Genomic DNA, 27,832 nt, shown 5'->3' with positions numbered 1-27,832 from the left:
AGTAAATTCGTCACAGCGAGGCATCGCCAAATATCAAGATGCCTCGAATAATTATTTTAATAAACAGAAAGTAATGAAGTATAAGAAAATATGTGCATGAAGCAGTGATGTTTACAGAACAATAATGGCTCCAAGAACATACAGAAAACGCTCTCGCCATATGATCAAATGATGTCTAGTTTATGAAGAACTGACGCTATCAATGACAACAGATATGTTAGTTACCACAGAGATTCAGAGAAAGCACCCACTATTTATTTAGATTGAAACAGACAGACATTATCTAAAAGGTGTTATTAAACTATAAACCAGGGGTTTCCAACTTAAGCGTGGCGGAAAGACACAACTATATTCACGAGTCTAGTGGCAGGCGGATTTAAATTATTTTTAAAATTAGGGCTTGTTGGTGTATTACGTAGTACAAAATAAAGAGTAAATAGGTCCATGGTAGGGTTAATTGTGTCCTTTCAACATGGTAAAATGAGTTAGATTGGGGAAGGAGTTAATCTGAATGTGACTTACTTTACGTTACATGACATTTGGATGGGCATATTTGCGAAGAAAGATGTATTTCATTGCAAAAATAAAAGGAAAATGTAATTTAAACATGTTCAATTATGTAATAAATAAATTTAATGAAAAAATGATACACATAAAATAAACTAGAAAAACAAACATATCTATGATATTTAACGTAGTAAGGATATAAAATTTTCAATGTGAGCTTTGATATCGCTCAGCAGAACTGACCAAAGCGGGTATATCGACACGGAGATCTGTCGTTGCTAGTCTCAGGAGGTGAAGTAAAGAAGAATTCGTGAGTGGAATTTTGGTGTGGTTCTTAATGAATTTCATCGTGTAAGAACACACTTTCACATATGTATGTGCTACCAAACATTGATGTCATTTTCTGTCCAAAAGCACGAAGGTTTGGAAATCGATTTTTTGAAAGTAGTGTAAAGAAATCTGGTCCTTTTTATTGTCTGGTCTGCAGAAATGGATTAGCTTGCAAATCACATAATTCAAGTTGAATGTCAGCGTGTTGATTTTTTTATGTCAACACAATGATTGTTGAACAGCTTTATGCTGCTTTTAAACATTTCAAATTCTTCAAATCTTGCGCTAAACTCATCTATGATATCTTCAATATTTACATAAAATTCTGAAAAATCAAGTGGCTCGTCATCTTTAAACTGTTCTATTAAATGCTGACAACTTGGAAAGTGGGTCAAGTCATTCTTTTCTAAACAAACGTTGAAAATTCGTAACTTATTTCGAAACCCATTTATGTTTCCTATTAAATTTGATACCATCTGGTTCTGCCCCTGGAGCTTCAGGTTGAGATCGTTAAGGTGAGTGGTGATGTCTATAAGAAAAGCCAGTTGTTTCAGAAAATCCTTACTTTTGAGCTCTTCTTCCGATTGTGTTGTATCCGATGAAACAAACTGATTGATAAATGCAGGGATTTCTTTCCTTATTACAAAGAATAGTTCAAGACACTTTCTGGCACTGAGCCACGTTTCTTGGTTGTAAAAAGCCAAATCCCCATATTCTGCCTCCATATCCTCCAAAAACTGCTTCAGCTGCCGATATAAAAGAGATTTGTTTCCTCCTCTAATCATGTTAATAACTTTAACCACAAGTTTAAAAACTTCGTTTTGTTTCACTGATTTCCCACGCAAAGCTCCTTGATGAATAACACAATGAAATGTTGGACAAGTTACTTCATTTTCCCTAAGAAAACCAACAAAGCCTGATTCTTTTCCAGTCATTGTAGGTGCGCCATCTGTCAGTATTTCTTAATGCTTATTGAAACATTTGATTTTATCAACTGAATTTTTTACTGCCTCTAAGATATCCTTTCGTTTTGTAGTCCCATAAAGAGCACATAATTCAATAATTCCTCTTTCGTTGAAAATTTTTCATAAATAATAATGCGTACAAATATTAACAGCTGACTTACATCTGCTTGATCAGTACTTTCGTCAAGACAATGTGAGAAAAAAGTACTAACCAATCCAACAAGTGAGCTTTCTAATTATTCTCCCATTTCAGTGATTTTTCGTTGTATGGTTTGGTTGGAAAGCATCACTGATTCAAATTTCTCAGCAATTTTGGATTCCCCAGATGCCTTTGCCATTTCAACAGCACATTTCTTGACTAAATTGCCATCAATAAAAGGTTTCTTTGCTCTTGCAAGTTCAAGAGAAACGATATACGAGCATTCAAAGCAAATGCCTGGCTTTCTGACAACCTGCTAAACATATACGTTTGTTGTTTTAATTTCTTGCTGAAATCCGCAATCTGAACTTTTCGAGTTTCTGCTTCATATTTTTTGTACTTTTCTTCATGCATCGTTGAATAATGCCTTTTCACATTAAATTCTTTGGGCACTGATATAAGTTGATTACAAACCAAACATTGCAACTTGCTGTTATTTTTGTAATTAAATAATCAAGTTCCCAACATTCCTCGTACACTCTAATTTCACTGTCAATCTTACATTTCTTAAAAAAAACTTTGCTCATGTTTATTTTTACTGCGAAACTGAACAGTGATACTTTACAACACCTCAACCTTCACAACAGCAAACGAACAGACAAGCAACAACCATTAGCCGGGCGAGCTTACAACCTTGTGCGAATTAATTGAAACAAATGGTCATTTTACAATATTTTCAGCATGGCGGCCGGTGTAGGCTCGCTGGACCCGCTGATTTCCTTTAATAGTCATTTTTTCACACAGACGGCGTCATTAGCTGTGTTTTGCAGTACGGTCGATCTATTTTTGGGATATATGACAAAAGTTTGAGGAATATTACGTCATCCAAAATTGCGTTAGAAGGGCAAGGAGACCAGTCAAAAAGCAACTTCTTACCAACTCAATGAAGAAAAAACGGTATCAATGGTGTCTGAAATACAAGAACTGGACGCAAGAACAATGGAGGAAGGTGTTATTCAGTGACGAGACTTATTTCTTTGCACTGGGTCAAAGATATCTACATGTTCGCAGATCTCCAGGTGAGAAACTTCGAGAATCTCACATCAATCAGTTCGTGAAACATCCCTTAAAGAAGATGTTTTGGGGCTCTTTCAGCGATTATGGCGTCGGAGGCTTACATATCGTAGAAGGTATGATGCAAGGACCACAGTACATCAAAGTTTTGCCGAGAAGAGTCGTTCCAGAATTGAAAATGAGATTTCCAGATGTATCTGGTATTTTTCAACAGGATCTGGCTCCGTGCCACACATCAAAACTTGTGAAGAATTTTATGACTACAACGCGAATAAAGGTGCACACAAAATAAATTTTAAAGTTTCATTAGTGAATGTCAGTTGGAGCTTTCATGCATTTTTATCTCGCAAGTCGGAATTTTTTATTTCTTCACAACAAAAAAAATATTACAAAAGTACGTTATTTATAATAGACCTTCGCGGACCGAATGCGGCCCGCGTGCCGTCTGTTGGAAATTACTGCTATAAACTAAAGATGATAAACTATCCGTTGTATGTTTGTGTTGAAGTGAATTGAGGCTACAGGTTAAAAGGGGTTAAGCAAACTTTTACGTTGAAACTAGGTACCTTGGATGGTGGATCAACATTACAGTATGAGTTGTTTTTTCCAAGAGAATTATTAGCTAACAAGCTTAGAAGTTCGTTAAACAGAAGGGAAACCTTGATTGTTTGATGATGCGTCAGTGTGAACGATTGGTGACTAACGAGCTTGAGAAATCACAAACAGGAAGTTAGCTGACACCATGGTACTATGATTAGCACTACAACTGCCCTCCAAACGTTCTAGAACAGACGCCAGAATATACAAAATCTTCAAAAATCTAGCAAGCACTCCTAACTGATCTGATCATTCAAGAGGATTTGTTTGTTTGAATTTCGCACAAAACTAGTCAAGGGCTATCTGCGCTAGCCCTTTTTAGCAGTGTAAGACCAGAGGAAAGGCAGCTAGTCATCACCACCCACCGCCAACTCTTGGGCTACTCTTTTATGAACAAATAGTGGAATTGACCGTGCCATTATAACGCCCCCACGGCTGAAAGGGCGAGCATTTTGGGTCGCGGGATTCAAATCCGCGACCCTCAGATTACGAGTCGAATGCCTTAATCCATCTGGCCATGCTGAACCTCATTCAAGAAGAAAAGATGTCTCTTATCGTTAGTAGAAACGCCATTTCTTACACAAGCTCTTTGTAAGTATTATAATAATGCCATTCTTTCTGAAACATCAATCATCGTGTTAATAGAGTTAAAATGACTGCCTGTCATAAATATAAATAAAGATAAATTGTATATATATATGTGTGTGTGTGTGTGTATGTGTGTAAATATTTATTGTTTGATGACTTAAATAAAAAGTGTTATTGGAATTCTTAGTCTCGAGTCTTTTTTGTTTTAACTGTAAAGCATCGAGTTAGTACCTATGTGCTCTCCATTCGCCCACAACATCCTCACTTCCAATAAATATGCCACCTGTTTGTTTGTTTGTTTTGGAATTTTGCACAAAGCTACTCGAGGGCCATCTGTGCTAGCCGTCCTTAATTTAGCAATATAAGATTAGAGGGAAGGCAGCTAGTCATCACCACCCACCGCCAACACTTGGGCTACTCTTTTACCAATGAATAGTGAGATTGACCGTAACATCATAACGCCTCCACGACTGAAAGGGCGAGCATGTTTGGCGCGACGGGGATGCGAACCCGCGACCCTCGGATTACGAGTCGCGCGCCTTACGCGTTAGGCCATGCCACCTGCTGGTACAGCGATAAGTCTACGGGTTTACAACACTAAAATCAGGGATTCTGTTCCCCTCGGTGGACTCAGCAGATAACGCGATGTGGCTTTGCTATAAGAAAACACAATCCAATAAATATTTCATGTAACGGAAGGTAGTATCAGCCAAAACAACCTTCCCAGCCTGCCTGCAAACAAACCCACGACCACGTTACAACAGTTGGGAAACTGTCAAAATACTAACAACGTTTTAAGTGATAAATGAACTCTTTGTGGACCTCTTTAGGTGTAAATCTCATAATAATAATAATAAAGGTGTTTTGTTTTGTTTTCTTTTTGCTGTTGTTGAAGGATTACAAAACTTTCACTGTCTCCCCATACTGCTATCAATGTATATGCGTAAAGTCAGTATACAAAACTCGTCGTGTTTTCGATTGGTTAATGTACGATATTTACTTGAGAACTTAGGACTTCTAGTGATGTGTTTTGTAAATATTTTTAAATTTATTTCAATGATTGGGTCGTTTTCATGTTTTTGAGAATGAGGGATAAATAGAGTGATTTACTATCAGCTTCATACTTCCTCACAACCGTTTCATGTAGATTTCTGTGATGACATTTTTCGCACATTTACTAGCGAATTTTACAGTTACTGCACTGGTTAGGAATTTTTGAAATCATGAAGTCATGTGTTACATGTGCCACTACAAAAATGCATCATTAATTATTCTGCTTATTTTGTTGTTGGTGCGTGTTTAAGAAGAAAAAAAAAGGATCGGTGGAAAACCTACAAATTTAACGATCCTGCCTTGTTACTGTTAGTAATACGTAATAATCACCATTAATACTAATAGTCTTAAACAAATGGATAGTTACTAAAAATTTGTTGTACAGTAGTCTTTTGTCTCCTTGTTAAATAGTGGATTCACTTCTATCATATTATGGTAGTTGAACTGGAAAGTGTTAAAGTATAATATTTAGAATTAAAATTTAATATCAATTAAAACAATATTGAAAACGCACATAACCACAGCAAATTAGTTAATACTAGTATTGGTAGAGATAAAACCAAGTTTGAAGGACTGGTGTTGTAAATTTCAAAACATATATAGTATACTGAAAATTTGCAAATTACAAATTATTTCAAAATTATAAACCTTGTGATAACCAAAGATGATAATTAGGAACTAAAATGACACTAATTTGATTCCATGCATAATTAGAATAAACAAAATTACGAACAGTAATAACTAAAATACTAATTTTCATTAGTTCATTATTCATTTGACATTAATATGATTTCATTGTTGCTTATAGGTAATCTTAAAATTGTATAGTTTTTAGTTGTGATGAAAGTGAAAAGCCCTGTTTAGTGTTAACACTGGATATAGGAGATTAAGTGTAATTTACTTATTGTCATAAGTTCTTTACTTTTAAGGTATTAGGATTACTAATTTAATAATTATTTTACTGTCACTATCACCTTATTAAAATGTTTCCATTATTTTAATAAGTAACATTTAGTCTTCAGGCTTCCCTTAACCCTTTTATAATGGTAACTACTGTACTTAATGGAAGATTAAGTTTCATTGACAGTGGAGATTGATATTTCTCAATGGCTGTTTCATAAAATATTAAAGGGATAAAAATGAGCTTATTAGACCATCAAGCATGTCTTTTCCAGCTCCCAATTATAGCCACCCCTTACTACTCATACATTCAACCAATCCTTTTTTGAATTTAGTTAAATTTTTTGCCTCCACCACCCTTGAAGGAAGCTCATTTTAAGAGCCAACCACCCTGTTTGAAAAGTAACACTGTCTAAACTGCAGATGATTCCTGTGCTACCAAAATTTGAGTTTATGCTTCCTTGTCCTATTATTTTCACTGCTAAACACAAAAAGTTTGATGGGTCTATATTTTCAATACTCTTAATAATCTTAAATACCTTAATAAAATCTCCTTTCACCCTTCTCCTCTCCAGAGAAAACAAGTTTAAAGATTGTGGTCTCTCCTTATAGGATAATCCCACCATCCTAGTGGCTCTTCTCTGAATCTTCTCCAACAGTTGAATGTCCTTGTTGAAGAAAGGAGCCCAAAACTATACACAGTATTCTAAATGAGGCCTTACAAGTGATCTGTAAAGTAAAACAACAATATCCCTTGTCTTGTATTCACTGTTTCTGTGGATGCTACCCAAAATTCTATTAGCTGTACTGCTAGTTAGAGTACACAATACCAAGATATTTTTCTTCAATCACAGTATTTAACGTATTCCTGTTTAAGTCATAACAATAATTTGAATTATAAGGGATTTTGCAGTGGATCGTTAGTCACACTCTCCAACTTTTCTGATTGTTTACATAAAACTAACTGGCTTATAAATGCCTGGACAATGTTTTTCACCTCCTTTGAGTCTTGGATTAACATAGTCAACTTCCAGTCTTCTGATATTTTTCCAGAACTCAATGACCTATAGACACTGTTGACTAGTTGTTCACAAATAAAACCTTTTAAGTTCCTTTAAAACTCTAGTTGGCAGGGTATTTATCAGTTATGAGGTTTCCTAACTTTTCCAATTTCAGAACTGAAAATGATATCTTTCACATCAGTATTTTCCCATATATTAAGTGCTCTAGTTGAGGTATAATACTTGCATATTATATTGTAGAAACAATAGAGAACATACAATTTAATACATTTACCATCTCCTAATATTCTGAGATCAGTTCCCCACCATCAATTATGAGAGGCCCAATTTCCATCCTAAAATTTTACTTACCCATTGTATCCTCAAATAATTCCTTGTCATTTGATTTATCTCTCTTAACATCCCTCTTTCGTGTATGATTTCTGCACTTTTAACTTCTGTTTTAACCAGCTTTTAATTCCCTGTAGTCCTCTTTGCCCTTATTATTTCCAGTAACTTTAAATTTCTTGACTTTATTATGTTTATCCATAATATGATCTTTCAAACCTTTAGTAAACCACACTGTCTTATTCCATTCTCTTGCCCTTTTGTTATATGTAATGAATGTGTATGTTTTATATGGATATAAATTTTTCTCACATCTGATTAAGATCTCTCAGCTTTTTAGTCCAGTCTACAGAAGCTAGACCATGTCTTTTTCTGTCAGAATTAGCTTTTCTGAAATTTTGAATCAAGGTATTATTATTATTATTATTGTTATTCAATTGTACAAGTAGCAAAACCCCAAATCTGATAATGGTTGATTTACTTAAAACATATCAAGTACAATTTTGCATTTCAGATGCTAATATTAAATCTGATGTAGCTTTCTCTCATGCAGGTTTCATCACCAGTTGTGTTGTGTATAAAAATATCATGAATAAGTTCCAAAAACCTATCTCCCCTTACTGTCAGACTCAACTTTTCCCAATTAATACCACTGAAAATAAAATCTCCCATAATAATAACATCTTTATCAACTATCAAACTGATCTCATTATATTGTTTCTCACAGTGGTCTCTAACAAATCCCAATAACAAGACTTTTCCTTTTATATCTACTAGAATTAACCAAAGCTGATTTAACCTTTGACTCAGGTGTGGAAAAAAACCAAAAACAAAGAGGAAGGCTAAAGTTCAGCATCATTTTGTGCTTATAAACGAATGATGATAGTAAAAAACAGAGCTTCAACCATACTGGGATAAAGTTAAATCAATATGTAGGGATAAACAAATAGGTTGGTTGGATTTGTGGGATAATTTTAATGGGAAAGTGTATTAAGCCTGAAGTTTTGCTACTTATGGAAATCAGGAATAATAATATTTTGATTCAAAGTTTCAACAAGTTTGAAGGAATACACAAAGAATTATCTGTTGTGAATTGAGAAGCTACTTGGAAATGCTGAACAAATATGGAAAATTTTCAAAGAATCTTTTTTTTAATTATTCAAAACAAATATTTTCCTTGCAGAAAGAAAAAGGTAGCTGGAAGTAAAAATTCAGACAGCTCACAAAGGGTACAAGCAATAAAGACTGAAGTAAATGTAAAAATATTAAATTGACTGGTATTACAGAGGATCAGGAAAGTTATTGATATTAGAATATTCAAAAGGATGTATGAAAAATATGAGTGTAAACATAACAATTAATGGTAAGGATTTTTTAAAGTACATTAGGGGTTAACAAAATACTAGGCTAACCTGAAGTTGATCTTAGAAGGTTGAAATGTTGTTTTTTATTTTATATTGGCGAAAATGTTAATACCCATCACAACCATCCTGAGATACATTAGAACTTGTAACAGTTTAAATGTAAAGAAGCATATGAACTTCATGAAAGTTATGAAGATAATGTGAATTTTGAAGAAAGTAATTAATTAAAACTGGTACTTGTGAAGGATATAAATACTAATTCTTACATGATTTTATATTGTTTAAATGCAGGTTTTGATAAGAATATAAAGATTTAACCATGGAAATATCAAAGATAAAAGCCTGAACCATTTTATGATGAGAAGCAGGATGCTTTGTTAGATGTCAAACAAATGAAAAATTAAAATGAAACATTTATATTACCAAGTAGTATGTGTACATCTGTATGAACGTTTTGTTACTTTTTTAACACAAGCAGTGTGAATATGATCTGTTTAACAGTGTCTGTCAGTTTATTATTGATTGGAAATATATTATTTCATACATCTGTATCACATCCTGTCCCAGAGATTTATCAAGATTAGGTTGTATTCTATTGCTTATTGTGGTCTTGATATCAGAAACTTAACACTCCTACGAAAAGACGTTTCTAGTCCTGATTTCTCCAAGCCTGTTCCCCTGGCTGTGGTTTTGCTAGATAGTAGATAGGGACAGTGGGAATCTCATTAATCCATTCAAAATGGATTTAAATGGCAATTTCATTTAAATACAAAATTATTAGCCTAATATTAATAGCCTTTCAAGTTGCTCTGGGGCCTATTAGGCCCCACTTTTTGTAGGAGTGTTAAAAACAATGAAATTGTCATAATTATTGATGAGGTTAAACCTTAAAATAATAAGTAAGTGCTGTACCAACTAAGCTAAAATATTAACCAGTTATCTACTGTTAGTGAAGCACTTTGCATCAACTTAGAGTGAAACATTTATTCCATCATATTTGTATAGTTATCGTATTTTTTACCAATTACAATATTACTATCGACAAGCAATTTCTGATTCAGTCAGAAAGTATTACAATCTTGGTAGGTATCTAGAAATCTGTAAGCCTAACATAAGATATAAGTAGGTCATGATCTATTTTAGCATTTTGTTTTTCTTCATGTTTTGATCTCATCAAATTGAATCACCCTCGTGCTATGATCATGCTCTTTCCACATTAATTCTTTTCTCTTCCAAAATATACCATCGACTAACACTTCTATCTATTTCACAACCTTCACTTTACTCATCCAAACATAAAGTCTACTAACGCCATATAATTTAAGAACCTAAACATAGATTCAGGTTTCTTGTTAAATGGTCGTTTTCAATTAGGCCTACTTTGGTCATTTTCTAATATGCCTGCAAGAAAAATTCCTCTATCATGAGATTACTGAACTCATTACATAGCTTGAAGTGTATCTAAAGGTGATATAATGATAATAGATAATTATTACCCAAATCAGAATAACTTTTTTAGTATTGACCAAAATGATGACAAGAAGTTTGTGGTCCTATGTTCTACAAAAACTAATAAAACTATCATAATTTAACGTGTATATGTGTGTAAATACATATGTATTAGTTTGTTATAACACAAAATCAAGCCCAAACAAAAGGAAATTTAAACAAAAAAAATGCTGTTTCAACTGAAAAGATCCCAGGGTACAAGCTACAATGTGAGACTATAAAATGTACCCTACGCTTTGGGGGTGACTGTGGAAGTAGAACTCAAATTGCAGTGGGGATACATCGTCCACCAGTCTTAACCTCTATTCGGCAGTCTTGCATAAGAAATAAAGAGTAGCAATAGATATAGAATTAGAAATAAAAATTAGGTGAGTGGTGTGTAGGTGTTGAAGCCCATAATGCCCTACATTGATATTACCTTTGGTGCATGCAGACAGTTGTGGGAAGGTGACTGACCTCCCAAGTAAGGAATTAATTGAAATAAAAAGTAAAATTAGGTTGTACCACTTGGAGGGTAGGTAAAGTGAAAACCTTACATCTTGTTAGCTTTCCATCCCTCAATATGGTGGAAGGGCATAACAAAACTCACTATTTCTCAATTTGTAAATGAATCATCTTTTTCGAACACGTGATAATAATTAGGCACGCTTCAGTTCTCGTAATTGTTTGTAAGCTTTTAAAAACTTGTAAAACGTGGAAGTAATTTAAATAACAATTACTCATGAATAGATTACTTGCTCCAATAAGTTTATCATCAAGTTCTTTTGTTCCATAAAGCTTTTATTCTCTTTCCCTTCTGTTGTTGCCTACACTTTTCTGTATAATTACATCAGTATCATCTCTGCTTTGAGTGGTCCATAAAAACTCTTATCTTTTGGTCACTGATTCTTTTATTAATGTTGATTGATGAAAAGAGTGTTATTAAAATAATCTGTGTGAACAAAAATAAATCTTTTTAAAATTTTAAGGAAACAATAAAGAAGACTTTAAACCATTTTGTTCCATTACTTCTATTAAAATCTTTATTATTGGCTCCTTCTTCATCAGTAATTTAGTCTTCAGGACAAGCTATACAGGTGTCAACAGTAAAAGATGTTATGTAAGACATAGATTGTAATTACTTGTCAATATAATGAAGAATAATGTGTGCATGAGAAGCTATTTAAACTTTAAACAATAGTAAAAATGAAAACTAGGAGTAGGGAAGTATGGACAACTTCACCATATGTATAAGGGAGTTTTGTTTGTAACAAAGCTATACAGTGGGATATCTGTGTTCTGCTCCCCTCCAAGGATATCGAAAACTGGTTTCTAGTTTTGTAAGTCTGCAGACATACCACTGTGGGCAAGTAAGGGAGTTTTGTGCAGATACTACTATACATTGCAAAAGGTAGAGTGATGAATAGTCTGCCATACCTCTTAGCCCCATTTAAGACAGCACTGTTTATTTGTTTATAAACAATTAGAGCAATACTACTGTCACACTTTTGTGTTTCAGTATTTGCTCCAGTATATAGGTTTTAAAAGTGTAGTTAGATTTGACATCTCTTACTAGATAAATAAATCGATTTATTGTTTTTGATAACAATTGGCTCAATATATTTCATGCTGGAAGTGCTTGATGGGCATCACTTGTAATGAAGTGTTAAACCTCACAGGCATTGAGATACTCTGCAAAACCAAAATATTCTTTCAGAACTCTTAAGTACCTTGCCCCATAAGTGAGTAGTCTGGACTTGTGACTTACCTGTTTTAATTACATAGTATTGCTTTCAAATTTTTATAAAATTGTGCATTAAAGTAAAAAATACCAGAACTAAAAACTTTTTTATACAAGTTTTTTTCCTAATTATTTTACATTGTATTTTTTGTCTATTTGGTAATAATGTTTAAAATTGTTTTTTATTATTATTATTTTAAAATACATTATTTGCTTATAAAATAGTATCATGATTTTTCAACCTTAACAACACCTTATGTGCACGTAGTAAACACCAGGTCAAGAGATTCGGAAAAGCAGTGATCAGTTTTGAACTACTAATCAGAGGAAAGACGTACAACTTTAAGCACCCTTAGGCTTTATAAAACACAGTGTGTGTTTAGTGGCATCACCTCAATATTGTAAATATCAGGCTATAACTTATAAAATAGATCATAAACATTGAAATTATTTCATCCGTACTTTTTTAACACTTTGTGAAACCAATGTTTAGTTACCACTTTCTCACTGGACAACTTCTATGTGATAAGTCTCTGAATATACAATACTAAAATCTGGGTTCGATTCCCTGCATTAGACACAGCAGATGGTCTAATGTGACTTTGCTTAAACAATGATAACTCGTCTAGAAACCAACAGTGAAATTCTAAACAGACAAACTTAGTTATCCATTGTTTTATCTATTATCACTTTTTCACTCCACTCCTAGAGAGCATTTATTATTACCATTATTTAATTCACCTGAAAAATGAATTTACAGTAATATTTAACACAACAATTTTCTGAAGATAAAAAAAGGCTGTGAACAATCATGATTTTAAGTTAACCATTGTAATATCTGAAAATACCTTAAATTAAATTTGAAAACAACTGTGCTTCTCATTATTGACTGATTTGCATATGATGATAATGTAATAGATGAAGGAACTATTGATATAAAATTATCCTGTGCCATCTTAGAGAGAACAGTCATGTCAAAATACAAATAAAACTAATATCTCAGAGACAGGGACCATGCCATACAAAAGCAAGGATGGAGGGTCAGAGAATCTCTGAGACAGGAGTAATGTCACAAAAAACTGCACTGAAGATTTCTATGTTTGATATTAATCACAAAATTACACAATACATTATTTGTGCTGTGCCCACCACAAGTATCGAAAACTGATTTACAGCATCATACACCCTCAAACTTACCATTGATATTAGATACACAGTCCTGGGCTATAGAATCTAAGAGGTAGGGATTATGACCCCCATAAAGATAGGAAAACTGGACTGCAAAATTTTAGATACTGGGTTCATGTCACTAAAATCAGGAAAGAATGTCTGGAGAATGTCAGAAACAATACATATGCTACAAAGAAGTATAAAAGCAGCAGTTAGTATCTTAATGACATACATCATGCCACAAAATGTAGCATGAAAGAAGGACTGGAAAATTTAAGATATAAGGACCATATCACAAAAAGTAAGTGATTAAGACTGTAGAGTTTCATATAAAAGGACCATGCCACAAACAGCCGAAAGGCATGACTGGATCATCTAAGATACAGGGACAGTGCCATAAAGAACAGGTTTTTAAGACTGGAGTGATATATGTTAACGAAATGTGTAGTTATAGAAGAGTGGAGGCCAGTATTAAGTCAACCAGCTCTGCTTTCCAGCTTCTACTACAGGTTCATCATCTTGAATGTAGGGGTTAAATTTCTGACAACACAGACTTGTCATCTTTGAGTTAAATAACAGTACATGAAACTAATCACCAAGTACAAAAGTAGGTCTTACTTTATAAAAATTATGCTTACAAATACCATTTCTTCTCTTTCTGTAGTAAATAGTATAATGTCTCTTAAAATAAATTATGATTTATATTTGATACACATGTGCACACAAACTATGTACAAATCTGATCAGACTTGCTTGGATCCATTTGGGGACCAAGGATGTTTTGTTTTAAAGAATATTCTACATCTCTCACCTGCTTCATTAATTCTAAAGGGTTCATTTAAGCAATAATCCATGGGACAAAAGTTAAAATCCCAGAAATCAGGCCTGTCTTTTATACAATTATAATTTTATACAATAGAAAGTCTCATTTTTATTTTTCTACAGGCCATTTCCATTAAAAGCAAAAACAACATAGTTCTACTTATTAATACTTAACTATACTTTATAACATACAAAACTGGAAAATCTCCTATTTACTCCTTTGTAACAATTGCAATGTAAAGTACAGTATGAACAAGCTACTCTGCACTGTGTACACTTGCTGCTAATCTATCACTGACCAATAACACACTGCTTGATATTACACAAAAGTTAAAAATGGTCTTTCATACAGTGTAAATGTGTCAGTATTATGATTTCTGAACACTGTCTTTTATGTTGTATGCATTGACAAACACAAAATCACCTAAAGACTCAGTAAGAAAAAAAAAAACATTTATAACATCTTCTCACATGAACATAAATACATTGGAGACAGTCAGACTTTAGGAGTATAATAAACAATCAAGACAGAGAATACTGTTCCATCTGCAGGAGCCCATCATAATTAAATGGAATACTACTAAAATAATGGATTATGAGTCACACATTAGAAAACAAAGATAAAAGGAATCTTCAACAACTGCCAAACTGATAATGTGTTCAGTTAACCCAACATAGTCAGAAAAACCTAAATACTTCTCTTGAAAACATTTACATAATTGATTCAACTCATATAATGGGGAGACTGCAGGTCAAAGTTTTGTTCACTACTATAACAAAAATCTTTCTCTGGACTTCTTTGAAGACAACAACTGAATGGTAACCAAACCAATGGATGTATAAGATAATTGGTATTTAATAATAATAATAATCAAGAAAGAGTAACTAATATCTGGTTTGGTTTGAATTTTGTGCAAAGCTGCACTAGGGCTACCTGTGCTAGCCCTCCCTAATTTAGCAGTATGAGACTAGAGGGAGGGCAACTGGTCATCACTACCTACTGCCAACTCTTGAGCTACTCTTTTACCAACTGATAGTGAGATTAACAGTCACATTATAATGCCCCCATGGCTTAAAAGGCAAGCATTTTTGGTGTAATGGGGATTCAAACCTGCAACTCTTGGATTACGAGTCAAATGCCTTAACCACCTGGCTATGCCGGGCTAACTAATATCTAGACTTAACTCTTTCAGCATGAGCTCAGTCCCTGGGACTAACCTTGTAACCATGTTGTGCTTGTTGCAGTTTACATACTAATACTTTTAAATTAGTAAGCTCATATTCATACAGTTTGTCAGGTTAAACCTAAGCATTTAATATTATCATATGCAAAATATCAAGTTTGTTTTAGTCTTATGGTTTATTAAGCAGTACTATTCTCATACCTTTTTTTCATTTTGTACGTTGCCTATCCAGCATGTTTAGTAATTTTCATTAAGAAAACATTCATGCATAACAAATTTTCAGGTTTCACAATTCTTATGATGTCCAGATCTTTATCAAATGTGACATTCTTATGATGTTCAGATTTTTATCACATGTGAAATCTTTATGATGTCCAGATCTTTATCAAATGTTTCTCAAGAAAAAAAAAAGTATTTGTTATTTTCGCTAATAAAACTCTGTTTAAGTTTAATCAATTTGAGCAATCATGTAACCTCCATAAAAAAATAATAATCAGGAAATAAATACAAATTATGTCTAGAATTTGTACAAATTATAACATGGAAACATATTATTAGACTAAATTGCTTAAATCTCATAATATTATACATTCATATACATTAATTTTGTTAATGTAATAAATAACATTTTAATTATTACACATTTAATATGTATATAACTTATTACTATTTACAAGCAAGTTCTTAAACTTTTATTCTTAAAACACAGAACAGTAATTAAAGAAGTAAAGCTGGCAATTATCTCTTCTAGTTACGATCTTTGTACTTGTTTGCTGCTTGTTGTAGCTTGCTAAGCCTCAGGAAACTTTGTATGTGGAGGATGGGAAACAGTTTTTTTTTTTCAGGTTACACACACACGTTTGAATAACTAAAAAAATCATAAATTACTATATTGATATCACAAAAATTCATTATAATTTACCACATTTAGTAACTAATCTGTAATTTCAAACAGGTTTAAAGAATCAACTTAACAGCATGAACACTTGTTTTGAAGGAAAGTGAAGAAACCATACATTTGAAAATGGCTAAGAAAGCAACTGAGGAGACATTCTGATTTATTGACTGGTTATTCATATGTCATATACAGAAGTGTATATGACAGATTATTTCCAAAAAGGGAAAGAGGTGAGCTGGGTTGCTGTGTTTGGAGTCAGTACATTTGCAATATCTCAAGAAATAGGAAAGATGGAAGGCTCTTATTTTATATTCAAACTTGTCATTATTGGTAATAAGTGATAGCAAAAGAAATCAGTTAAAAAAAAAATTCTGATGAAATGTTCATCACTGTAATAATATTTCTCACATGTAAGAATGTGTATTTGTGTGTATTTATTTGTATGTATGTTTATATATATATATACATATATAATGCATGATTATACATTTAGAAAACGTTGCTAGTTATTATATTTTTATGGAGGCATACAGTTTTGTTTTAAATGTGTACACTTCAGAATGATATTCTTGTTTGCTTTGGGTTATCCAAGGGAAGTATTGCTAGAAAAACTACATTGGCTCTATATACCACTTTGCTAAAGCTAAATGGTGATCCATCCACATGTTTGTTAGTCTAAGACTAGAGTGCAAATATTAATTTGATACACTTGATGTTTGCCTTTAATATTTTTTCAAATAAAATTAAAATGTATATAAATAAATTATAAATTAGGTGTTTTTTGTATTTATTTTACTGCTTTCTCTGTAAATCCTGGTACTATAGTATATCAGACAAATGCTGAATGTTGTAAATCCATATCAACCTCTTTGTTATCCAAGTGTATTATTTTTTTAATAATTAAGTTTTTCTTTTGGACTTTTCCATAATGATAGAATATTTCACATAATAGAAATATTTAAACCATATAAAAGTGTATCATAAACTAACAACTATGGAATTAGAAGATAAGTATGCCTCAGGATTTCATCTTTTATTCTTTTTATTTCTCTGTTGGATACCCAATTGAAAATCTCTTTCATATCTCTATCTCTACTCATGAATGACCTATCTGAAACTGCCCGTAGCCTATTATTTTTGACTATATTTGGGCCTTAGAACTGTACAAACAAAGGTCAGTAATATTATGAGGGGTTATTATGAGCTGATAATTTGTGTTTAGTATGTACAATGGAACTTGTTGGTTTAAGTAATTAGAAAGCTTTTATTGTGAGTGAGCACTGTGATGTGTGTTGTATTTTTGCTCATTTTCATCTTACATAAAAATACGTTTTTTCAACAATCAGAACATAGAAACAAAACTTACAATGAATAGTTGAGCCATGGCAACATATGTAAACATCTGCAATGAATGTTTTTGAATTACACATATTTCATCTTCAACAAATTAGTAAAATGAATCAACTAAGCAATCTTTAGTATAAATATTAATATAAACATACAATAAACAATGTTATAAATATTAATATAAAAGTGCAATAAGCAGTGTTATAAATATTAATATAAATATACAATAAACAGTGTTATAAAAATTAATATAAAAGTACAATAAACAGTGTTATAAATATTAATATAAACATACAATATACAGTGTTATATATATTAATATAAACATACAATAAACAGTGTTATAAATATTAATATAAAAGTACAGTGTTTAGGATGTTATAAATCTTTTAATATAGAAAGAAGGAAATGCAAGAGGAATGAGTTTTAATTTATATTTAGAATTGATCTTTCATTTATAATATGTAAACTTTCTTTCATCAACAGTTTGTTATCATTACATCCATAAGTTATAATTAAAAATCTTTCAAGGAAATGAGTGTTGATGGTGATGTTTCATTGTGAGAATATACAGGAAAGTTAGGTGGAGTTTGAACTTTAACTACAGTTCTGTTAGAAACTTTCATGTGTTCCAGGGTATGTATTGATAAGTGATGGGAAGTCTTGTCTACATAGGGAGTTTTACAGGTACCACCTCAGTTGTTAGTGGTAGGATAAATCAGATTTCAGATTATATCTACAGATATTTACTAGAAATAATTTAATCTTTTACAAGATTGAATTAAACATCATGGAACTTTATCACTTTATTTGATGGTGTAGTTTATAAGTTATATAAACTTATACTAACACTGCACTTAGAAGTGTAAAGTATGAAGTGTGTACTGTGCATTAGAGGCCATGCCAACAACTTTCTATTATCTTCAATTATTACAACTAATCTATTATTAACATGTATGTATATACAAAATATTTTTGTAGATATATGTGTGTGTGTATTTCTTGTAAACAAATACAGCTAACCTTTATCAAAATTTTCATGCCCAGTCAACACCAGTAGTTTAATTTTTTTCATTCAGCTACTAAATCATGAAGGTTCAGAATGTTTTATCGCCAGTTACTACTTCTGGACTTATTTTAATTTTGAGACCAGGTAGTATCACCCCCACTGTGATACAAATGATGACTAAAACAAAGTCATAGCCATATGAACTTGGAAAGTAGATCACCAGCTATTGTTCTGCATAGTGGCAAATAAATACTTGCTGCTTTTCATTGTACCAAATTGTGTGTCTGTCAAGCTATCTATTGTTATATTTTATCTATTCATAAATCTTTGTTGTGGAAAATAAGTTAACTATCCGGTTGTCTACTGTTAAATGTTTACATAATTTATGGACAATTTGTTATAAAAAGAATGTTGTCTACTGAGATGTTTAACTGTTAAATGTTTACATAACTGATAGACCTTTGTTATGAAAAGTAGGTTGTTTACCGAGCTGTTTAACTGTTAAATGTTTGCATAATTGACAGATCTTTGTTTTGAAAAGTAGGTTATCTACCGAGCTGTTTAACTGTTAAATGTTTATATAAATGATAAAAATTTGTTATGAAAAGTAGGTTGTCTGCTTGGTGTCTGTTGTTACACATATATACATAATTAATAGACCTTTGTTGTGAAAATAGTTTGTTTACCAAGTTGTTTGCTGTTGGATTTTTACACATTCACAAGATACTTGCTTTTGAGTATAGTTTTCCCAGTGGGTTATATGCTATTGGATATGTTTTTGATAGACACTTACTGTGCCAACTACAATGCTGTTACATTTTGCACATGCTGTAGATATTTGCTGGCCAAATAGGTTGTTTACTTGTCTATTTGGTACTGAATGTTACATGTTCTTTAGGTATTTGCAATGTTAGATAGATTGCCAATTAGATTGTCAGATTTTACACCCTAAGTGGTATTTGCTAAATCAAACAGTTTAGTTACCAGGCTCTTTGCTGTTGGATTTGTTCTTATTTGGCATGTATTTGCTGTGTAAAATAGTTTTTATATCACGGTTATTTATTATTAAATTTTATATATGCAGTAACTCTTTGTGGTTACACTATTTGAACAGTTTTTTCAACCCTTAATAGCTCATTATAAGTAATGATTTATATATATTTATATATCTTTTTCTAATGTGGTGTTCGTAGCTATGGCATAGCAGCTCACAGAATGGGTTTGAGATTTTTGTTTGTTTTATGAAGTAAAACATTTTAGCTCATAACTCCATTATATCTTGATCGATTTAATATTTAGTTACAGTTTTGGTTCCAGAAGAACAAACCCTTTCAATTAGAGATCCTGATTAGTAATAAAACTGAATTTAGAATACATGTGCTCCATGCTTGGTATTGCTGGTGCAAAAAATGTAGCTAATAGAAAGGAAAAATGGTTACTAAGATAAACTTATTCTGCAGTAAAAAAGTAATATTTAAAGAAAACCTTCATAAAACATTTCTTGAACATATTTATCTTGTATTTAATGTGCTTTCAACTATTAATTTTCTTTATTCAGGTCTCGTGGAAATGATGAGCATTATCAAAGAGTTTTGTCATGACTACGTTCAGCCACTGACTGGTGAGAAACAGTAGGAGAAAACCTGTTAATTTTGAGAGTGAAGAAGGTATGTAACTTACCAATTACAATAATTCTGGTTTTTATATAAATTTTAACTTTTTCATCAGGCTTTTGACATACAAAAATAAAAGCATGACTTTGATGTCTTTGTATATAGAGTGAGACAAATCCTATCTATTTGTATATTTTACACTTTAGATAATTTTTTTTTAACAAAACTGTTTCTTTTTAGCCTATTTTTTATATGCTTGAACACTACATACAAAATATTCTAGTAAATGGCTGTGTTAGATAGTGATTTCCATCATACAGTATTATAAATAATAAGTTCATTGAAAAGAATCTATTACAGTTTAACATTTTGAATAATTATTCATTGGGTGTGAATCAATGAAGAAAATCACTATAAGTCTATAATGTTTTTCTTCACTATCATAAATACCAATATTAATAGTTTTCAGTTTATTTCTCTGTACTTCTATGTCATGATGATTCAAACATCTATAAGACAAAGAACAGTTCATGGTGAATATTGTATCTGTTGAGGTTCGAACAAGTAGTGGTTTTTACCATTTTAGGTTACTGATTATGTCATGATCAGAATATTATTTTGGGAGTAGTTTGGTTATACATAAATATTTTGAGTAATAAAACAGAAGTTAATAATTTATATTATTTAACATAAGAATTATTTGATACTTATGTAGTAAAGTATGATGGCCAAATAAATAGGTTACAAGGTATGAAATGTTTTATGTATATTATTTATTTTAATAAATGTATCTATATTTGTATATCAATGTGACATATTTTATATGACACTTTAATACTTTATTAATTTTCAGTTCCACATGTTTGTATTGTCAGTATTGTTGATTTATTTAGTACCAATTCTCTTTATCAGTCTTTTCACTTAGTGTATTACCAGTTCTCTTTATCAGTCTTTTCACCTAATGTAGTACCAGCTTTCTTTAACAGTCTTTTCACCTAATGTAGTACCAATTATCTTTATTTGTCTTTTCACCTAATGTAGTACTAGTTCTCTTTATCAATCTTCTTACCTAATGTAGTATCAGCTTTCTTTAACAGTCTTTTCACCTAATGTAGTACCAGTTTTCTTTAACAGTCTTTTCACCTAATGTAGTACCAGTTTTCTTTATCAGTCTTTTCACCTAATGTAGTACCAGTTCTCTTTATCAGTCTTTTCACCTAATGTAGTATCAGCTTTCTTTAACAGTCTTTTCACCTAATGTAGTACCAGCTTTCTTTAACAGTCTTTTCACCTAATGTAGTACCAGCTTTCTTTAACAGTCTTTTCACCTAATGTAGTACAAGTTCTCTTTATCAGTCTTTTCACCTAATGTAGTACCAGCTTTCTTTATTAGTCTTTTCACCTAATGTAGTACCAGCTTTCTTCATTAGTCTTTTCACCTAATGTAGTACCAGTTCTCTTTATCAGTCTTTTCACCTAACGTAGTATCAGCTTTCTTTAACAGTCTTTTCACCTAATGTAGTACCAGCTTTCTTTAACAGTCTTTTCACCTAATGTAGTACAAGTTCTCTTTATCAGTCTTTTCACCTAATGTAGTACCAGTTCTCTTTATCAGTCTTTTCACCTCATGTAGTAAAAGTTCTCTTTACCAGTCTTTTCACCTAATGTAGTACCAGTTCTCTTTATCAGTTTTTTTACCTAATGTGGTGCCAGTTTTCTTTAACAGTCTTTTCACCTAATGTAGTACCAGTCCTATTTATCAGTCTTTTCACCTAATGTAGTACCAGTTCTCTTTATCAGTCTTTTCACCTAATGTAGTATCAGCTTTCTTTAACAGTCTTTTCACCTAATGTAGTACCAACTTTCTTTAACAGTCTTTTCACCTAATGTAGTACAAGTTCTCTTTATCAGTCTTTTCACCTAATGTAGTACCAGCTTTCTTTATTAGTCTTTTCACCTAATGTAGTACCAGCTTTCTTCATTAGTCTTTTCACCTAATGTAGTACCAGTTTTCTTTAACAGTCTTTTCACCTAATGTAGTACCAGTCCTATTTATCAGTCTTTTCACCTAATGTAGTACCAGTTCTCTTTATCAGTCTTTTCACCTAATGTAGTATCAGCTTTCTTTAACAGTCTTTTCACCTAATGTAGTACCAGCTTTCTTTAACAGTCTTTTCACCTAATGTAGTACAAGTTCTCTTTATCAGTCTTTTCACCTAATGTAGTACCAGCTTTCTTTATTAGTCTTTTCACCTAATGTAGTACCAGCTTTCTTTATTAGTCTTTTCACCTAATGTAATACCAGCTTTCTTCATTAGTCTTTTCACCTAATGTAGTACCAGTTTTCTTTAACAGTCTTTTCACCTAATGTAGTACCAGTCCTATTTATCAGTCTTTTCACCTAATGTAGTACCAGTTCTCTTTATCAGTCTTTTCACCTAATGTAGTATCAGCTTTCTTTAACAGTCTTTTCACCTAATGTAGTACCAGCTTTCTTTAACAGTCTTTTCACCTAATGTAGTACAAGTTCTCTTTATCAGTCTTTTCACCTAATGTAGTACCAGCTTTCTTTATTAGTCTTTTCACCTAATGTAGTACCAGCTTTCTTTATTAGTCTTTTCACCTAATGTAGTACCAGCTTTCTTTAACAGTCTTTTCACCTAATGTAGTACAAGTTCTCTTTATCAGTCTTTTCACCTAATGTAGTACCAGCTTTCTTTATTAGTCTTTTCACCTAATGTAGTACCAGCTTTCTTTATTAGTCTTTTCACCTAATGTAGTACCAGCTTTCTTTATTAGTCTTTTCACCTAATGTAATACCAGCTTTCTTTATTAGTCTTTTCACCTAATGTAGTACCAGCTTTCTTCATTAGTCTTTTCACCTAATGTAGTACCAGTTTTCTTTAACAGTCTTTTCACCTAATGTAGTACCAGTCCTATTTATCAGTCTTTTCACCTAATGTAGTACCAGTTCTCTTTATCAGTCTTTTCACCTAATGTAGTATCAGCTTTCTTTAACAGTCTTTTCACCTAATGTAGTATCAGCTTTCTTTAACAGTCTTTTCACCTAATGTAGTACCAGCTTTCTTTAACAGTCTTTTCACCTAATGTAGTACAAGTTCTCTTTATCAGTCTTTTCACCTAATGTAGTACCAGCTTTCTTTATTAGTCTTTTCACCTAATGTAGTATCAGCTTTCTTTAACAGTCTTTTCACCTAATGTAGTACCAGCTTTCTTTAACAGTCTTTTCACCTAATGTAGTACAAGTTCTCTTTATCAGTCTTTTCACCTAATGTAGTACCAGCTTTCTTTATTAGTCTTTTCACCTAATGTAGTACCAGCTTTCTTTATTAGTCTTTTCACCTAATGTAGTACCAGCTTTCTTTAACAGTCTTTTCACCTAATGTAGTACAAGTTCTCTTTATCAGTCTTTTCACCTAATGTAGTACCAGCTTTCTTTATTAGTCTTTTCACCTAATGTAGTACCTTTATTAGTCTTTTCTAATGTTACCAGCTTTCTTTATTAGTCTTTTCACCTAATGTAGTACCAGCTTTCTTTATTAGTCTTTTCACCTAATGTAATACCAGCTTTCTTTATTAGTCTTTTCACCTAATGTAATACCAGCTTTCTTTATTAGTCTTTTCACCTAATGTAATACCAGCTTTCTTTATTAGTCTTTTCACCTAATGTAGTACCTTTCTTTATTAGTCTTTTTTTCTGACTTAGTACCAGATTTCTTCACTTTAAACCCAGCTGTCTTTTAAAGTACTAGAGTTGCTTATTATTAGTCTTGTTCCAATTGAAAACCAGTTTTCTTTGTCAATCTTTTCACCTCAACAAATTTCTCTATCAACTCAGCTTTATCTATTAATACAATATTAAGTGTTTATCACTCTTTTTTCCTAACCCAGTAACAGGTTTTTATTATACTGTTTTTAATATGTTAAAATTCTTAAATGTCAGCCTTGTCAACTGATTGAATAACAGTTTTATTAAAAAGTCAGTTATTCTGTCTTATAAAGTAACTAATTCCATTATTATTGGTCTAATTAGCTAACTCACTATCAGGTTTACTTTGGTTTTTATGGTGTAACTGCTACCAATGTATGATTATAATCAATTATATTTACCATAAAACATTAGTAATAGGTCTGTTACATTTTTAAACACAACATGCTGTATCTAGTCCCTTAGTTTCAAGAATTAGTTGAGCATATAATAATAGTATTTCAACCATACTGTGTTCACCATATACGTTACTAAATATCTAAATATATGAAGAACACTTATCTTTTCCTTCAGAAGCTTCACACTTTTTAAATGTTGACATTACCAGTGTTTATACAGTGAAAGACTTAAATATTTGTAGTGTCCTTGACAATAATTCTAATTTGACATATGTGCTGACACTAATATTTGATTACTGGAACTGGTTTTGAACTTGAGCTACTTAAAGTTTAACAATACCTACAAGTTGGAGTCATGGTACACTAATTGAGTCTTCAGACATTTAACTAATATTATGGTAGTATTCTAGAGTAAAAGTATTCAAGTGACATTAGTCATGGTACACTAATTTATAGTTCAGTTATTTAACCAGTTTTATGGTAATATTCTAAAGTATAAATGATCAAGTGACACGAGTCATGGTACACTAATTTATAGTTCAGATGTTTAACCAGTTTCATGGTATCGTTTTAGAGTATAAATGATCAAGTGACATGACTCGTGGTAAGATAATTGATAGTTCAGACATTTAACCAGTTTTATGGTAGTACTCTAGAATACAGATAATCAAGTCACATGAGTCATGGTGTACCAATTGATAGTTAAGACGTTTAACCAGTTTTGTGGTAACATGCTGGAGTATAGATAATCAAGTGATTTGAGTCATGGTGCACTAAATGATATTTCAGGTGTTTAACCATTTTCATGTAAATTGTTATCACACAGAATGTTGCTTTCTTTTGGCTGTTATAAATGGAGGATTTGTTTAAATTTACCTTTCTCAACATGAGTTTGGTTGACTGACCACATAGGTCAGTATGGGATTTTAGCTTTTATATTAGCAGAGGTGAAGTAACATATTGGAACTTATAATTTTCTTATCCAGAAGATGTATTCTGATTCATGCTTACCTCTTATGACACTTTCAGCCTTTCTTCTCCACTTTCAATGTTTTTATTTTTTGTATCTAATTTCCAAGCGAGGTTAAACTATACATCAGGGAGAGGTAGTTGCATGATGAGAGTATGTCACATTCCTGTTGGTAGAGGATTGTTGCATGATTGTTTATATGCTACAGCACAGCTTATTCACCTTAAACAATAAAGGGTTGATGGAAGTATTGAGACTAGTGGGACGTGAAAGGTGTAAATGTATAGACAGTATAATAATTGAGAAAAGTTTTCATGTTAGAGTGGGTAAATGTCTTCAAGAAGTACATTCACTGTACAGGAAAATTATAGCATTAGACTGTTGGAGAAAAATACTTTAAAGAAACTTGATGTTTAATTTTCTTTGGTGATGTTTTGAGAAAGTGCTCTTTTTATAGTTGGAAACAAACTAATGATAAACTACTGTAGGATATTTGGAAGTACATAAGAACAGAATGTAACATGGGACAGAAACACAATAAATAAACCATATAGTAATGACAATATAGCAGAGCTGAAGAAACTAGTAGTGTTACTAATTTACTATTTATATTACACATCATAAAAGACTTCCTCCATCAGTTAACACCATTGTTAACCTCTTCATAAATAAATAACAGTGTTTATAGAGACTGAGCTGTCTATACAATGAGAGAAAGAGTATTAATATGTTCATCTGGAGATGAGAACTGATTTTAGTTCCATCTTTCATATTAGAAATATTAATTTGAGTTTAGTATGTCACCTGAAAATTAACAAATAGCTAAGATTCCCATATTAAATAAATGAAGAAAGCTAGGAAAGGAAACATTAGCCTTTAGAGGGTCTTGGCCATGCTGTAAATAAGACCTATCCTGAAAAATTGCAGGTAATAAGGTGCTGCACATTGTAAAAAAAAGGAACCAAAGGTAATGGCCATGGTACGTTTTAGAACAGACCTAGACACACATGAAAAATGGTCACTGTCCTTTAACAATATAATGTACAGGAGAATCTCCCTAACGATACTGATGGCTTCACCAGTTTAAGTACTGTAATAATGCAGTGGATAACATACCAAAACTAAGAACCTATTAACACCAGAATAATGCATAATACATGAACTAAGTAACAGTACATATACAGTTACTGGATATGTTTTTTTAATGTCACATTACTTGTACTTAATACATCAGGTTCTGTAAGACCACTACAGACCCAAGTACTAAACAAACAGTAACACTGAACAAGTAAAATGAAATGGATGTACAAAAAAGATATTTATACCAACTAAAACACTGTCATTCAGTGATACATCTAAGTTATGAATCAGTTGTAATGTGATAACACAATGACTCAACATAAATTTCTCATAAACAGTAATTCTTGTTCCACAGTATAATAACAGTAGCAAGTGGCATATCTTTCTTATATGAAGATACCACCTTTCCTGTGTAAGAAGAGACAGTTGTGTTGTTAATAGAATGACTCATTTGTGATGACATAATAAAAAATAATTATAAATTTTACAAACAGTTTTACTCACGTATACTTTGTAATTTTGTAACATTTATTGAATGTGAGCCACAACAAAAATGAAACCAATCCACACTCTCATGTTTGTTAACATGTAAACGTTGACAAGTTTCTCCAGTAGACAATTAACTTGTACCTATCCCAAAGCCTATGAATGTGTTTGTTTAAAAAATGTTTTATTACTTGATAGACTGAATAACCACTTATGAAGACCGACATTGAAAGTGGCTGTAGACAACATACGAATGTGATTGGAGAGAGAACATCATGTACTACTCTTTATATATATATATCGTTACCCATGGTGTCTATGCGTCCCTTCATATTTTTTCCTGTTTATGGTGGCCTTTTCTCATGCTGAGTATGAAAATCTCTGAACGAAGGCAAAGATCAACATTATGTTTTTAAATAACGGTAGATATGAATAATGTTGACGACAAACAGGATATTCTATACTAACTTGTTAGGAACTAATAACACTATCAATGAGATTTTAACATGTGACGTAATGGTATATTATTGTGGAATGGCTCTTAGCAGAACACTTCCTGTACAAACATGGAACATCACACAGTCTTTGTTTTTATCACTGCTAGTAAGTTATGTATCCTTTCAACTTTAAACGTTTGTTTCTTAGCAACATCTATTTGTGTATTTTAATCTAATCATAAAACATTTTGAGGTTCTTTCTATTTTGATATTTCAGATAATACAAATGTGTGTGTTTATACTTATAGTGTATATAACTATAAATATATATATATATATACACATTTTCAAGCCATAAATAAAATACATTAACATTTAATAAAATATGCTGCATATTTTTAAAAAAAAATTCCTAGGGTATATGTAAGCTGCAACGTGGGATTATAAAATGTGGGGTTTTGAAGATGACTGCGGAGGTAGGACCCACATTGCGGTGGGGATACACCGTCTATCAGTCTTAACCTCCAATTCGCTAATCTCATGTAAGAAATTTAGAAATTAGAAGAGCTATATGTGGGTGCTCAAGCCCACAA

General features: G+C 32.0%; 1 protein-coding gene and 1 long non-coding RNA gene across 6 annotated transcripts; one reads left to right on the top strand and one right to left on the bottom strand.

Moving 5' to 3' along the window:
* Positions 1-1,034: 1,034 nt before the first annotated feature.
* Positions 1,035-1,772, bottom strand: LOC143236414 (general transcription factor II-I repeat domain-containing protein 2-like). The gene has a single exon (XM_076474676.1). The coding sequence runs from the start codon at positions 1,770-1,772 to the stop codon at positions 1,035-1,037; it is 738 nt and encodes a 245-aa protein (XP_076330791.1).
* A 1,618-nt stretch (positions 1,773-3,390) lies between these two features.
* Positions 3,391-27,607, top strand: LOC143240725 (uncharacterized). 5 transcript variants are annotated; one of them, XR_013021901.1, is made up of 5 exons: positions 5,161-5,561; positions 16,227-16,399; positions 17,297-17,343; positions 20,084-20,192; positions 27,001-27,607. It is a non-coding gene; the product is annotated as an uncharacterized LOC143240725 (long non-coding RNA). The 5 variants fall into 5 exon arrangements; XR_013021902.1 differs by lacking the exons at positions 5,161-5,561; positions 16,227-16,399 and adding an exon at positions 3,391-4,203; XR_013021904.1 differs by lacking the exon at positions 17,297-17,343.
* The last annotated feature ends 225 nt before the right edge of the window (positions 27,608-27,832 follow it).

Source organism: Tachypleus tridentatus, chromosome 13 (assembly GCF_004210375.1).
Source record: "Tachypleus tridentatus isolate NWPU-2018 chromosome 13, ASM421037v1, whole genome shotgun sequence".
NCBI lineage: Eukaryota > Metazoa > Arthropoda > Merostomata > Xiphosura > Limulidae > Tachypleus > Tachypleus tridentatus.
This window is presented reverse-complemented; position numbering and strand designations above follow the sequence as displayed.

Excerpts from the sequence above, each read along its gene's own strand:
- LOC143236414 (XM_076474676.1), bottom strand. The coding sequence starts at position 1,772 with ATGACTGGAAAAGAATCAGGCTTTGTTGGTTTTCTTAGGGAAAATGAA.